This window comes from Cheilinus undulatus, linkage group 22 (assembly GCF_018320785.1).
Source record: "Cheilinus undulatus linkage group 22, ASM1832078v1, whole genome shotgun sequence".
NCBI lineage: Eukaryota > Metazoa > Chordata > Actinopteri > Labriformes > Labridae > Cheilinus > Cheilinus undulatus.
In genome coordinates, this window is record NC_054886.1 from 14889766 (window position 1) to 14904913 (window position 15148).

The 15148-nt window shown below is 38.9% G+C and overlaps 1 protein-coding gene across 3 annotated transcripts in view; it reads left to right on the forward strand.

Moving 5' to 3' along the window:
* The first annotated feature begins 6965 nt into the window (after positions 1-6965).
* LOC121504944 (NACHT and WD repeat domain-containing protein 2) overlaps positions 6966-15148 on the forward strand; it is a 78878-nt gene continuing 70695 nt past the window's right edge. Inside the window, exons 1-2 of one of the 3 annotated variants that reach the window (XM_041780065.1) lie at positions 6966-7043; positions 8395-8566. In XM_041780065.1, the coding sequence (XP_041635999.1) occupies positions 8416-8566 (151 nt within the window). In that variant the 5' untranslated portion in view covers positions 6966-7043; positions 8395-8415. Of the gene's footprint in view, positions 7044-7277; positions 7742-8394; positions 8567-15148 lie in introns of those variants that run through there. The other 2 variants (XM_041780063.1, XM_041780064.1) reach the window with 2 other exon arrangements.

Genomic DNA, 15148 nt, shown 5'->3' on the forward strand with positions numbered 1-15148 from the left:
CATATACTCAATGTGGCTCAAGTATTACATATTCTGTTTAGCCAGCTAATGTTTTTAGCCATGCTGTCTGCTGGATAGCTGTGAGTCAGACAGACACTTTGGCCTGGAGGATCTCAGCAACTATTGCATGGGTTACCATAATTTGCCTTTTTTAAAGGATAGAGAGGATGCATCTAAGCAGTTTCCTGTAGTGTATGCTCATCACTACCATTAGATATTAGCACTTGTGAGTTTTAGTTAAATTCTTAAATAACCGTTAAATACACTGCCACAAAAGTTCATCCTTACCTGAGGATCATTTGAAATTGTTTTTGTGCTTTGCTGTCTTTTAGTGGCTCATTCAGCTCAAGGTTTCCTTTACCAAATATAAGGCTAAGTTATAATTTGCATGTGCCTTTAATATAGCTAATGTTGGAAAGTTTTAATGTCTGAGCCTTTGATCATGATTGTGGTCAACATCATTACCATACTAGCATGCAAATACAACCACCATGAAGACTATTGGGCTCAACAGTGTGGTTCCGGAAGTAAAAATCCCATTCATTTTCTCCATAGCAGATTTGTTTATTAGCCATATTATCGGAAGTATTCAAGTTAAACTTACCACAAGCTATCTGAGTGTGAAAGGATGGTATATGCTCCTGTAGAAGACAAAAGTTGGCAGGATATAAAACTTGTTTTAAGAAAAACATAGTTTATTTGCGATCTCAGCTAGAAACACTACAATACCCATAATCCTTGAGTGTATCTATGTTAGAGATGTTATGTATGACTGACATTTGGCCTGGTGGTACATAACACAGTCAATCGTCATACTACAAACCTAAAATACAGATTGTTTTTTTCATAATGTCTCAGGGACTTTAATACTTGTCCTCCAATTCCTAGCTGTAATCTGTGTAGTGCACATTTTGAACAAGGAAAGTTTAGAATGCTTTGAATGTCACAATTGATTACTGCAAATAATTTTAGAAGGTTTAAAACAAAGCATTTTCCAAAGCAGTATCTTCCTGTGCTTGCTTCTTTGAGCAGTCCGATAAGCATAATTTGACATTTTAATGAAATACAAAACAAAGAGGTATATATTATCTGTGTTGAAGGGGTATTTTAGTATTTTTGAAGTTGGGCCATATGAAGTACCTAGCAGTGGTAGTGGCATTAGCTTAAAGTAACTTCAGTGAGCATAGCTCCTTTAAGAAGGACTCGCTGGTTGTAGTGGCCTAGGCTAATCTGGACTGTACAGTGTAACAGATGGGTACAGTTTCTCTGCGGAATTTAATTTTTTTTTCTTTTTTTTTTTTTTTTTTTTTTTTTGTGAAAATAGGCCACAAAAGAATGTTGGCTCATATGTACGCACTAGTGCAAAATTTTAAAGCATTTCATTTTTTACCCAGAAAGCCTCTGTGTTTTAGTCACTATTTTGCAATGCCGGCTTTGGCTACTGGTTGGATGTTCTAGCATTGCAAAAAAAGGAACAAAAAACACAGAGGCTTTGTCAATATAAAATAAAATGCTTCAAAAGTCTTCAACAGTGCATATATTTGAACCAACATTGTCTTGTGTCCCATTTTTTCAAAAAACTCACTAAATGCCATGGAAAAACTGTACCCATCTGTTACACTGTAGAGCCTAGCTTCCTGTCTGGTACAGTGTTAATTTTGTCAACTAAAACTATGACTAAAAGTGTTCGTCGACAGCCTTTTTTCCATGACAAAACCTAGACTAAGACTAACAAAAATAGACTTTTGATAATTAAAACTGACAAAAACTAAGTTTAGTTTTCGTCGTGATGACGACAAAAACTAAACTCAGATGTAATGTAGTTTCCGTCGGGACTTTCAAAATCCATGACGTTTCTCCACTGCGGGTAAATCTATCAAAAAACAATGCATCTGTAGCTATTCTGCCTCTCAGCTGTAGAGAGCAGACACCCCAGGTTTGGCAGGGTGCATAGAACACACTACCATGATTTGGTACTAGATTTAGGCAAGAAAATAAAAGCTTTGACTAAAAGTAAAGACTAAAATGTCAGGACTTTTTAATGGACTAAAACTGAAGTGTTTTGTGTTTTTGTCAACTAGAACTAAAACGGATAGAAATGACAAAAATGTGACTAAAACTAAAATGCATTTCATTTAAAGACTAAAACTAAGACAAAAAATAAAAATAGCTATCGAAATAAACACTGGTCTGGTACAACCAGCGAGTCCTTCTTAAAGTGGAAGTGCTCACTGAAATCACTGGAGGCTAATGCCACTACTACTGCTACGTAGCTCATACAACTCTGCTTCAAAAATACTGAAATATCTCTTTAAGCTAATTCTATTTTGCTACCTCCTTTTACTTCCAAAATACACCTGGTACATAATTATCATATGTAATGTGTGATGTCATAGTGGTCACATGTCTGCAGAAAGTCTATAGTTTTAGTATCCATTCAATTCAAATATAATTCCCTCTTCAATAATTTAAAATACAACAATGTTCTAAGTAAAAGAATCAAATGAAAGCATGACTTTTTCAAGTTAACATTTTGTATCAATAACTTAAAAAGACCTAGGTTACATTACCATGTGTAGCTGAATGCCCTTGATATCTGAGTCAGCTAACAGGGGAAATCCATTTCAAATGGGGTGCAATGAAGGAGTTAATGTAGTAGTACCAATCAGAAGGACACAGAAATAGACTGCCCCAACTGTCCTCCCATCTGACTGCCCCAACCTTCATTCCTGTCCAGCTGTTTTACCCCAACAACCATCACCAGTCATTTGTAGAGGCTGCATGCTTGTGTAGATGCAGTTTATCTATGTGGTAGTTTTCCAAGTGAGCAGTCAGCGTGTCCGTCCTTTGTGTCCGTGTGTCTCCCAGGTGACACATCAAATCTTGTCACCACAGTGACTCATCTCGGCTTGGAGGGGTCCAGCCTTTTGGGGGCACTAACACAAGCACATACACATTTATACATGCCGATAAACCTGACAACTTGCAATTACTGTTCACATGCTTGAATGCACAAACATGCTCAAACACTCACCCAAAGGTGTTTACTCACACAAGGGGCACCAAACTGGTGAAGGATGCTAAATGGTTTAAGGGAGGAAGAGCCCTGAAACATGCCAGAGGTTACACTTTTTATAAGGCTCATGGGCAATTTTTACATGGCCTAGAAACTCTAACAACACCCCTGCTCGCACATGCAAAAAAACACTTTTTGCTGCCACATCACATCATGCCAACAAGCTGTGCAAAGTGCATCCTTTCGAAAAACTGTGGTGCATTAATCCAGTGCAGGTGCACTCATGATTAACTGACTGGGGATTATGAACGGGAGCGGAACAATCAAGTAAAGAAAGGTCACAACACTGTTGGGAACAAGGATCCGGTCCCCGGCGCTCCACTTGAGCTTATCCTGAGTCTGAATTTCGTTCTGGTGTGGGCTGGTGGCCCCGCAGGCTGCCTTAAATGGGTCGGAGTGAGCCTGCAGAGCACTAGAATCATCCTCGAGACCTGCAGCAGAACAGTAAGTCATCTAGTGCCTAATTATTTTATCTTACATAAATGATGTGTTAAATTTGGCATTTGCAGTCATGGTAATGTGCTCCCTAGACTTTAAAATGTGCTGGGATTAAGTCAGATTCATTATGTGTGAATATTAATGTGTATTTAGTGGAGTAGCTGCCAGAATATGGTGAATAAAATGTGAGCTAGAGGCAAAATTTGGAGCTTCTTGAACGTTTTTTTTGCTTGAAAGTTGTCATTTATAATGTGCGTTGATCTGAAATGATGACAACACAGTGTCTTACTATTTGTATGCCTCTCTTGCAGTTTTTAATTTACCTTTGCATAACATTATTTATTATTTGATCTCTACCATTTCTCATTTTAAATTATTGAGATGAGATAAGAGACACTGCAGTAAAAAGGCACAGGCTTCTTGGATTGATAGAAAAAGATTTATTTCAGATTTTGCCAAAACTCTTATACGAAGCATTAGAAAGGGACTGTATACATCTAAAGGCTTGATGCATCTTTTTATATGATCATAACTTAAAGCATTAGTGCAGTGGGCTGAACTTAAGGTTCAGGCGACTGACACACTCTTCATCAGATTCAGAGAAATGCTTGCTGCTGCCCACTAAACACTGAGACTGAGAGGGGGTGGAAATATATGGTTCAGCGTTTCCCCCCTCACAAGAACAGCACAGTAATCAATTCCGTTTAGTACAAATCCAATGCACTTAAACTTCCAGCGCGAATAACCAGAGGCTGCAGAGTAGAGGTACATTTATCGATAAAGCAATTAATTCAAACTCCTCCTCCCCCTCCTCTTTCACACAGGACTGCTGCTGTTTCAACCCCAATCCTCAGCAAAGGACACTCAGGCAGAGTTTACTCAAATAAGTAATGCATTATGTTAGGAATCTAAAAAGCTAGTATCCCTATTGAGTACTCGTATTGATCAGCAGGTTTTTATTGATCACATTAGAAATTATGGATGAAAAATAAGGCAAAATCACCAAGCAGGAAGTCTGCTTTAAGCAATTGTAACCTTTGTGAAAGACAACAAAAGGCAAAAATTGCAAAGATGGTGCCTTGAGTTAACTTTAATATTTGTGCATGTTCAAAATTTAAAATTAGTTTTGGAGAAGATATCTTTTGAAGCTGAAACAACTTGGTTACATAATCTACATAAGCAATGCATGCTGTGAAGAAAACTGGGATGAGTTAGCCTATTAGCATGCCTGTATCATTCAGTCTTTTTTTCCCACAGTTTAGCTTAAGGAAAACTAAAAATATTCCAGGGAATATTTAACTTACCACTGAATAAGAAACCTGTCTTGCAAGAAAAAAAAATGGTGAAATAATCAGGCAAGAACTTAAGTCTAGTCTGCACCAAGCTAATTTCTGTCACTTCAAAGTTTAGCTAGCTTATGGCCTCACAAAGAAAAATAGGTCTCGCTTATGCTTGTCAAGCATTTGCCCAAAGGAATGTTACTAAACTTTCTTCGAGTTTTACCTGAGTATAAAAATAATCACTTAATCTTTTTAACTTTACTTTGATAACATTTGCTTCCACTTCATCCAACATTAGCTAACATGTCACCTATAAATTAAGCTAGCCCATTGCCTCACAAAGGAAAACAACAGTAACGTTGCTAAAACTTCTTTGACTAAACTTAACTTTGAATAAACTAAACAATGGAATTAAACTTTATTTGACTTTTAACTAGGGTGGAAAATGTCACATAAATCATCCATTTGAACTTTGACTTTAGTGACATTTGCTTCTACTTCATCCAACATTAGCTAACATCATAGATATCTTTGGCTAGCTCCTAGCCTCACAAAGAAAAATGACTTTAACTACTAATAACTTTGAGTAAACTCAGCAATGTAACTCAACTTTATTTGACTTTAACCTGAGTGTAAAATCACCTTGGATGAAATTGTGTGTTTTACTTCATTTAATATTGTATGTACTCTTTGTATGTAAACTTTTTTATGATCTGGACCCCGGAAAGAATAGCTGCTGCCATGTGCCAATGCATATGGGGATCCCAGTAAACAATAAACATATCATCTACCTTAACTTTGACTGTTAAGATTTGCTTCTACTTCATCCAATATTAGCTAACATATCACCTACAACTTGAGCTAGCTTATAACCACACAAAAAACAACAGCATCATTTCTCACATTTTGGCTTATTTCTTTGAGTAAACTTAACTTTGAGTAAACTAAATGTAATTCAAATTTACTTAACATGAGTGTAGAAAATCACTTAAACTATCTTTTTAACTTGACTTTGCTGACATTTGCTTCTACCTCATCTTACATTAGCTAAAACCTCACCTATATCTTTAGCAAGCTCTTAGCCTCACAAAAGAAAACAACAGGATAATTTCTTAAACTTTAGCTAATTTATGTGAGTAAACTTACTTTTCAATTAAATAAAAAATGTAAATAAACTTTAATGGAACTGTCCTCGACTTTTCAGTGAGTGTAAAAAACACGTAAATATTTTTAAACTTTGCTAACATTTGCCTCTTCTTCATCCAACATTAGCTAACATATCACCTATAACTTAAGCTAGCTAAGGAAAACAAGAGCATCATTGCTAAAACTTAGGCTAATTTCTTTGATGGAAGTTAATTTCTCATTGAATTTTACTTTTATAATCTTTAAGCCACTTTAACTTTGTTGAGCATTGCTTCTGCTTTGTCGGGCTTGTGCTTTGTCCAACATTAGCTTGAGTCTTCTCATAATTTCACAAAGGAAAATGCTGATTTGATATAGCTACTTCACGATTTGAGTAAACTTTTTGGGACTTTTTGTGTGAGAGTATAAGGTGATCATCACAAAAAAGCTAAAGTTCCTTTTATTTATTCATTCACTTGTTTGTTTTTCTGCCTGTTTTTGCTCCTTTCAGTCACTTCTGATTTCAGCTAGCTCATAGCATTACTAGAAAACAATGTTTGGGCTGCTAATGGCTGTCAATTTATCTATACAACTCAAGTGCACTTTCTTTGACTTTTTGTGAACGTGTTGAGAAACAGTCACGCTAAAAGCCGTAAGTATGAGCTTGTTTTGTTGGTTTTAATTTACTCCTAGGTTAGCAAACATTTTTGTCACTTCTGATTGTTACTAGCTCCTGGCATGAAGGAAAATAATTGGCAGCTAAAATTGTGCTAATTTTATCTTTCACTATTTAAGGTAGCTTGATTAGCTATACATTTTGTTTCCAAATGCCAAGTAAAAAGCACTTTAATAATCTTGAATTGACTTTAACTTCGCTTTTGCTTAGACTTTGCTCAAATGACCGGTAAAACGTCATTCACGACACATCACTGCTGACTTCGCTTTACAGTGCAATTTTAAGAGGGACAGAGTAAGCACCAGTCTACCCAGCAAAGAGAGAAGGGAGACGGTGGGAAAGACTGATAGAGCTCCTTCCTTCACCTGCGTCAAGTTTTTGAAAACGCTACAGCAAAGTGGCACTGGATTAAGAGCTGTCAACGTAAAGGCGATAACTCCTGGAACAGGTTAGTATGCGGAGTTTTACCCGCTTTACATGAAAATGTGGTTTTCTTTTGAACATTTCAAGTGATGAAAAATTATTACACTTCCTGTTAAACCTTTTTTGAGCCCTTCTAGTGAGTTTGTCGGATTCTTGAGCCATCGTGGATGTTTTATTTTGAAAATACCCGCCGGTAGTGGTGTAATCATTTTCCCAGGCTTCACGCGCTCTCCCTCTCACAGAGCTCAGTCGGCTCGTAGAGACAGCAGGATGCCAAGGAGAGCACTGCGACTCAGCGCGCCCGTTTTACCGTCTCCCGGTGTCGTCTCTCGGCAACAGCGACTCTGATGGGCGTTTTTATCTTCCGTTTACCGTCCTCGACGCTTGGATATTTTCTGAAGCCTCGAAATGAAGCGAATGAATGTGAGCAACAAGAAGTGTCCTGTTGTTGTGCCTGTCTCCAGCATCACTAGTAGTCAAGTCCTCTATGTGGATGCGCTGCCTCACTGGTGTTTAGTTATCTTGTTTTCAGAGGATTTTATTTAATGTTCTGTAGTGGACTACCCAACTTTCCCCGCCTCTTTGTTGCCTTTTTTCTTTAGTTTTTCCGGCTTTGAAACAAAGATTTCAGGAACTCCGGGAAAACCAGCGACTTGACATCACAGCTCCAGGCGGAATAACCTTTCTTAGCGGTTATTCGCCTTTACAAGCATCTTCTCCTGGGTGGGAATACGACTGATGCTTGCCTTGCTCGTCTATTCGAGTTGTGTCTCGTCTCGTTCTGTTTTGTCTGTTTTGTCCCACAGTGGCATGAAAATTCATGAATGCGTCCAAGGACATGTACTATACAAATTACGCATGCACCATGACGGTAGTAGGCTGTGCGTAATATCCTATTATTATATCCCTTACTCACGAATGCAATAACAAACACATTCAATATCTCATTTCTGTGTTTGGAGAATATTTTATGGATCATTTCTAACTTGATTGGTGCGTGTATGAGTGAATAACATGGGCGTTATGAGTATGGCAAAGTGGAATAATAGCACTCTTTAAATTGCAGTAAATGTGTAAGAAAGCTAAGTATCCTGAAGCCAGATTAAAATGCTGAATCAAGAGGCTTTTTTGTAGATTTTGCATCAATTTGTCCATTGTCACAAAGGCAGTGCCTGTAATTGGCCAAAAGTTACCATCAAATGAAAAACCTCCATGCCTTTGCCTCATTTAGCGCCCAATGTGTGTGGATGAATCAGGGGAATCTGCGCGCAAGCATGCACTGTCTGTCCATGTGCCTGCGTGTGCGCCCCTGGCCGCGCTAACGTTACCCCTTCTGTGTGTGTTGTCTGTATGTGTGCGTATTTGTTTGCGTACAGCCACGCTGGAAGTCGCCCCCCATGTGGCCGTCAGGAGTGGGGAGCAGGCAGCCCTGCCCGCGGGAGTCGGCGCTGCGCAGGGCGGCCATCAGCGGCAACATCAGCGCTCTGCCGCCGCACGGCGTCCCCACTGGCCGCAGCGTCCGGGTCTTCATCTGTGCCAACCCCGACGGTAAGAAGCATCCCCCACTCCTCCTACTCTACACACGCTTCAAAAGCCTGCAGACCCTCAAGTAGCATATTTCACTCATAATTGGTTGTTTGGAATATAATTTGCGCGCACATTTCGGTGACATTTGTATTGTTTTCTAGTCTAAATTTCAAACGTAATAGTTTTACACATCTTCAAAGCTTCTATTCTTGCTATCTAATATTTCTCATGCCTATTGCTTTGGCTGCAGCAAGGCTAATAAGTAGTAAGGATGAACGTTTTTTGGCTAGAAACACAAAAGGTGCATTAAATCCATCTGAGTATGAAAAATGGCACATTAAAGCAAGTGAAATTGGAATCTCATATTGATTTCCTATCCAAACCCAGGGCGCATTAACTCTGACATTTAACCTAAGAAGCAACCAAAACGTATCTCCAAAAACGGTCAAATTGGGTCACAATATGTGTAGATAAAATCAGAGAATCAGTGCATGATTCAGTCCTTTGGGACAACAGATTGCATTTTCAACACTGAGTGCATGGCGTGAGTGCCAGACAGCCAGGTCGTAAGGGAGACACCCAGTTGCAGCTCTGTATTTGAATATGCCCTCTGGGTGAGGAGGTAAAAATAGGCTCAGTAAAAGTGGAGTAAACAAGGCAAAGGAAGTAGAGTAGGCTATGATAGAGAAAGAGAGAAGGAGGGCATGGAAGGATTAAGAAAGCAGGAAGCTTGCATCATATGTCTGATTTACATGCCCTTACTGAGTAAACTGCTATGTATGCAAATAATGAATCAGCCGCATAGTATTGTCCTGTTACTCCTTGTGATAGATGCTGAAAAGTCAGTTATTGTTAAACCACCTGTAGCTGACTTCACATCATTCCATCAAGGCATGAATGTAACGCTCTGATCTGATCGAAGACCCAAAAAAAAGATGAGGTAGGCTGTTCCAAGAAGCTCTTTTCACACCGTCGGCACAAATGGAAAGCCACATTAACGCTGTGAAAAAGGCTAATTGTGAAGCAGCGCTTCCAGTGAAGCGAGATCAAGTGCTTTTTCTTGGAAATGAAGTGACTTCAGTATAGATGCTCTTTTCTGCATTTCCACTAAAAGAAACAGGAACTCTTCATCCCAGGAGTTTGTTCCCATTGAACAAAAAGGTTCTTCCAGCTCATTGTCGCCCATTTTTTCAGAGGAGCTTAAAGGTCTAGGAAAGTTAAATGGAATATTCTACTGGCGTGTTTTAGAAACATTTTTTTTGAGGTTAGACCTGTGCCATTTCATGTTCAGTAAAAGCTGTTATAATTATTTAGCTGTGTTTGGTTTAAATGCTGTGCTTGCAGGTGTAAAATGGTAAAATTGGGAGCCTTATTTTATGACAGCACATCTTGACAGTCAGACTGACTGCTGTGTTGTTGGCCCTTAGAATACATCGTGTACCGAGGGAAGTTCAGTCTATAACAAACATTTGTTTGGGTGTTGAAATAAATCCTGGCACTTCATTTACACCCTGGTCATTGGGGTATAAAAAGACTGAGTACCTCCTAAGGTTCTTCATTGGAAGGTAAAGTTTCACGGTGGAAATGCAAATTTAGGGCAAAATGCTGATGATTCCCTTACAAGTTGGATTTGATTTAATCTTGGGCTGTCAGTGCTAACACGCTGATAATACTTTGGTCTGAAATTAACTTGTACATAAAAATTGCATTAATAGCATGTATATTGTCCTGGTAGGTGTGCCGTAGTTAAGCCACCATGGCATCTTCCTGCTCTCACAGTGACAGGAAATAACACCACCACAGTAAATGTCACTTTTCACTTGAAAAAACTTCCAGTCGACTCAGCTGACAACTTATAAGTTATCTGCACTTTTTGATATTAAACATTTCACTTTTGTTTGAGCTATATCCATCAGTTTTCAGTCTGTAGCAAATTGATATTTCTGTTCCATTCATATTGCAACTTTCCACCTACCAGTTTTTTTATTTTCATGTGACGTAAAAGCAGATTTTTATCCAGTCTGAAAGTATACTACCATAAGATACAATATAAAGAATAATACAAAGTAAAAGTGAAACAAAATGCAGTTTCTTAAAAAGTCATTTAATTATCCTAAACTATCATTAACTGGAGTCATTTTGTACATGCGCTCCAGGAGGGTTTTTAATCCTATAAAAAATGCAGCAATATAAGGCCACCTCCAACCCCTTAAGACAAGATTTCTGCTGTTTTTGGTTTAACAGTGCAGCACGTAATTAAGTAATGTAACTTTCCTTAAGTTTGTATTTTTATATGCCACGAAAGCAAGTATATTGCCATAAACTATAGGCTTTAATACAGAGCAAAAGCTTAACACAAGGCAGTTTGTTGAAAATGATTGCTTAATTATCCTAAACTGGCATCAGCTGGGTTACTTAGACTGAGGATGCAAACTGTAACTCCTGAAACTTCAAATGTTCAGAAGAGATCGGTGGACTTCAGTGAGTCATATTGTACATGTGCTCCAGGAGGGTTAATCCTATAAAAAAATACAGCAGTTTGAAGCCGCCTCCTATTTCTTAAGTCATGATTTCTGATTATTTTAGTGTTACATGGCAGCACCTTATTTAGGTAATGAATCAAAAGGAGCATTTCTTTTTATTTATTTGATTCTTAAATGTAGACGCTGGTACAGATCGCTTCCCTATGTCATTATGCACTTGAAACTGTTTAATTGAGATTAACCACTGAAATGTGGCAATTAATCTCCAGGCGAGTTTACTGCATCATAGTGTGACAGCTGCAGCTTTTTACAGTAACATAACTGAGCCACACTTTGAAAGACCTGCGAGCACTGGTTGTATGGAAATCCTTTACCTCTGAGTTATTCTGTGACCCTGATTTGCCCTCAGTGATGCTGCAGAACCTGTTTCTGCATGTTCACTAGAGGGGGCTATCCATGCACTTATATCATAGCATTTACTGTACTGAACATGTACTGTACATGTCATATTAATACCGTAGCCTTAATGGATAAATATCCAAAAATCCTGTGGAGTAGTAAGTGTGTATGGTGCAGATATTTTCAGTATTTGTATCACCAGACACGCATAGTAAACAATGCTTTGTGCAGTAATAATCACAGCAGCCTAACTGCTCTTTTTGTCATCTTTGTGTGGCTGTGGGACATCTTCCTGCCACCATTTACAGTGCCAGGAGTTTAATGTGCTCTCTGCTTATAGCGTCTGCTTTGCTGAATAGTTTGACCCAAATGCCCCTAATCAAAGCCATACACAATTGCAGTGGACCTTTGTTGTTTGTTGGCGACATCTCTAGTAGAACCATTTCGACTGTGATTTAGAAAAGTGCATTGTCTTTCTCTGACGGAGTCACTGTAAGGAGATGCAGTATTACAGAGTTCAGTATGAGGTGGTATGAGGAGATTTTTTTTTTTTCAGTCTCACAAGTGCCCTCTTACCGGTACAGATGATTTTATTCCTTTCAAGATAAAACAGCCTTTTGAATCAGTGTAGTACAGAGGTAAGCATTCAGGATCTGATTTATTACGCAGCAACCTTGTAAAGAAAAAAACACTTCATGAAGCGGAGGTTTTGACTAATTTATAAAGGGGAAAAACAAAGCCTTGAGGTTTTAAAATAAGCATATAAACACACTTTTCCTGCTGTGACGTTGATTTGTGAGCTCTGTTTTTGCTCATTTTGCCACATTTTTCAGCTGTATTCCTGCTTTACTTTTACTCAGTGTCATTTCTTGATTTTCATAGGTTACACAATAGAACTGGCACGTACAAACCATAGACTATATATTAAAATGGACAGTGCTTCTCGGTCTCCTTCCCTTGTAATGAATTAAAGCTGGAATATCTCCCTGACAAGTGCTGATATATTGCACTGGTAGGTGATTTTACAGCCAGGACATGCAGAACTAACACCAGGCTACTTACTCTAATGGGAGCACAAATCAAACCTACCAATTAAACGTCAAAGATCCCCCTGGTTTGAGGCAGACATCTGCAGATGTGTAAAGTTTTATAACTGTATTGTTAGTTTTTGTAATGTTTCCTCCACTAGTCTCCAAACAGAGCTGAGAACGCTGCAAAGAGCCACATCCATTGACAGAGCTGTGAATCATGATGTCCAGTTTAGTCGTTTTTATATAAGATAACTTACTGTAACTTAACCTTTAAGAACAACAAACAATTGGATATAAGTAACCATGATAAAAGCTAGTAATTGTGACAGATGTCCATCCATTTCTCTTTTATCTACATTGTTTATCCTGTTTGTCCCAGCTGTCTTTGGACCAGAGGCAAAGTACAACCTGTGCTGGTCCCAAGTCAATCACATGGCTAGCACATAGAGACAAATGATAAGCACGGCTGATTTGATTTTGAGATTTTTATTGGATGCATTTTCTTACTTTAAAGTGTTAGTGAACCCCAAGCCCAGAGCTAACTCCGCCCACTTCAAGATTTCAAAAAATGCACAGAAAGTGAGCAGTTTGGTACTGAGAGGAGAGGGTCTTCCTCAGAGTCCCGCAGCTCTGCTGCCTCAGAACGATCTTATGAGGTGGAGGATTTTTCCCCTCCAGAGTCCCCCTGAAGCAGGCCGTAGATTCTGTGGTGGTCCTGAGCTCTACCTGTTTGGGCCGTTTGCTCCAGCATAGATGTTAGTCAAGCCAAAGCTCTCACAGTCACATCCGTAATCATGGACTTTTATACAGTAATTTGCCCAAAGTCCCATCTGTCAGCATAAAGTAGGCAGGGGTTTGTACCGGAGTATTTATTTAATGTGGTTTTCTAATTATAGTTTGACTTATGTTCCGTCTGTTACCATGGAGAAAGTAGGATTTAGGACCTAGACTTCTATTTGATCTGTTTTTTTGACTCCGTAGTTTGACTGTCAAGCATTGGTTATCATATGGTTGGCAGGGTTTAAGGACCCTTGTATTTATTTGATGTGTATTTTTGACTCTATAATCTGTTTATCCATTATCATTGAGTAGGCGCAGTGAAGAAGCTCTGCTGCAGCAAGTCTGCAAGGTTTCACTCTCAGGCAGGTGCTACCCTGTCCATTTTAATATAGCACAGCCAATGGGCCAAACATACAAAAGGTAGAAAATAAAGTAAGCAAGTGTCATGAGATTTACTAGTACCTAGACATGAGAAACACTAGCTTAGAGTACATAAAGGTTTCTTTAAAGTGTTGCCAAAATGTGAGCCAAATACCTAATTTAAGTGGATTTACATCCTCCTTCCATGATGTTAATGAATCACTCAAGTTCTTGGCTGAGGCTGAGGAATCTGTGTGTGTTTACGTGTGTGTAGCCACAGTTGATCAATTAAAAAGCCTTGCTATCTTTTCCTTGCCAGCAAACAGACGGCTGCGACAAACGAGAGAAAAGCCTAACGTGATTTATTTTTGTGTGCATTGTGCAGCCTGTCTCATCTGTCAATATGTGTGCGTGTAGAGATCCATACAGGCACATCAAGACGACTCCATTACCTTGCTGTAGTCGCCTCCTGAGGGGCTCTGGCAGAGATTGTTTGCTATTTGAATGCGAGGTATCACAAGGGCTGTTTAAAGTTGATAAAAGCACCGGGCCTTAGGGATGTGATGCATAAAAATCGTCTTAACCTCCAACGCGGCATAGAGACCACTAATTACATTACAACAAACAATATTTTTCCAGGCTATGTTTTTTTTTTTTTTAGCTCTGATTAAAGTCATTCATTGATGTGTCCTTTAGAAATTTTGCTTAAATAGACACTTTTTTTGAATGGGGGTTGGTGTGATAGTAAACAAAGGAGGGTTTAAAAATATATGTCTCTCCTTAAATAGGTTGTTTTTGAATGGAGTCTTGTACAGGAGAACAAAAGCAGGATAGCAGGGGGGACTAAAGCAGAAATGACAGCTGGGATAGACTGTGTCAAGGGTGGCTTTCTTTTAATAAATTGCTTCTCAGTGCCAGATTTTTTTGGGCAAGTCCGTTCTGCGGCATTGTTGGAGTTTATGATGCGTACTAAGAGCTTATTTCTGCCCCTCGTGTGTCGTGAGGAAGCTCAAGTCTGGCTGCTTTTTTGGCACGAGCAGCTTTTTGCTGACCTCTCTCTGAATCTTTTTTTTTTTTTTTTTCCCAGAGATCCGTGAAGCATTTCTGCCCCCCCAGGACGTCTTTCTGACAAATTCAGCAGTTGCCCTCTCGTTCTCGTCTTAACTCCCCTGGAGTTCGAGCCGTTTTATGGAACACTGTAAAAACATTTCACTGGGGAATGATGGCGATGATAGTGAGCGGCCCGCTAGATACACCTGAGTAAAATCACCCAGTGATTACCAGCGTAATTAACCTCTGCAAAACTAGTACAGTCTGCAAGTGGTTTCTAACTAATGTGGATTTTATTTTATGGGCTCATCTAGGGCTCCATGGGGAGAGTCTGTGAGTTTAATACTCATGTTTGGGAATGAAATGAACAGAGATTTTACAGTTAATTTTACTGAATTTTTCATTTAATGCCTTTAAAGATGATTCCCTTTTAACATCTTGTACTTTCTCTGCTTCCTTAAAGCAGTTGTAGATATTTTAAGCACTATCCTTAATGGCCA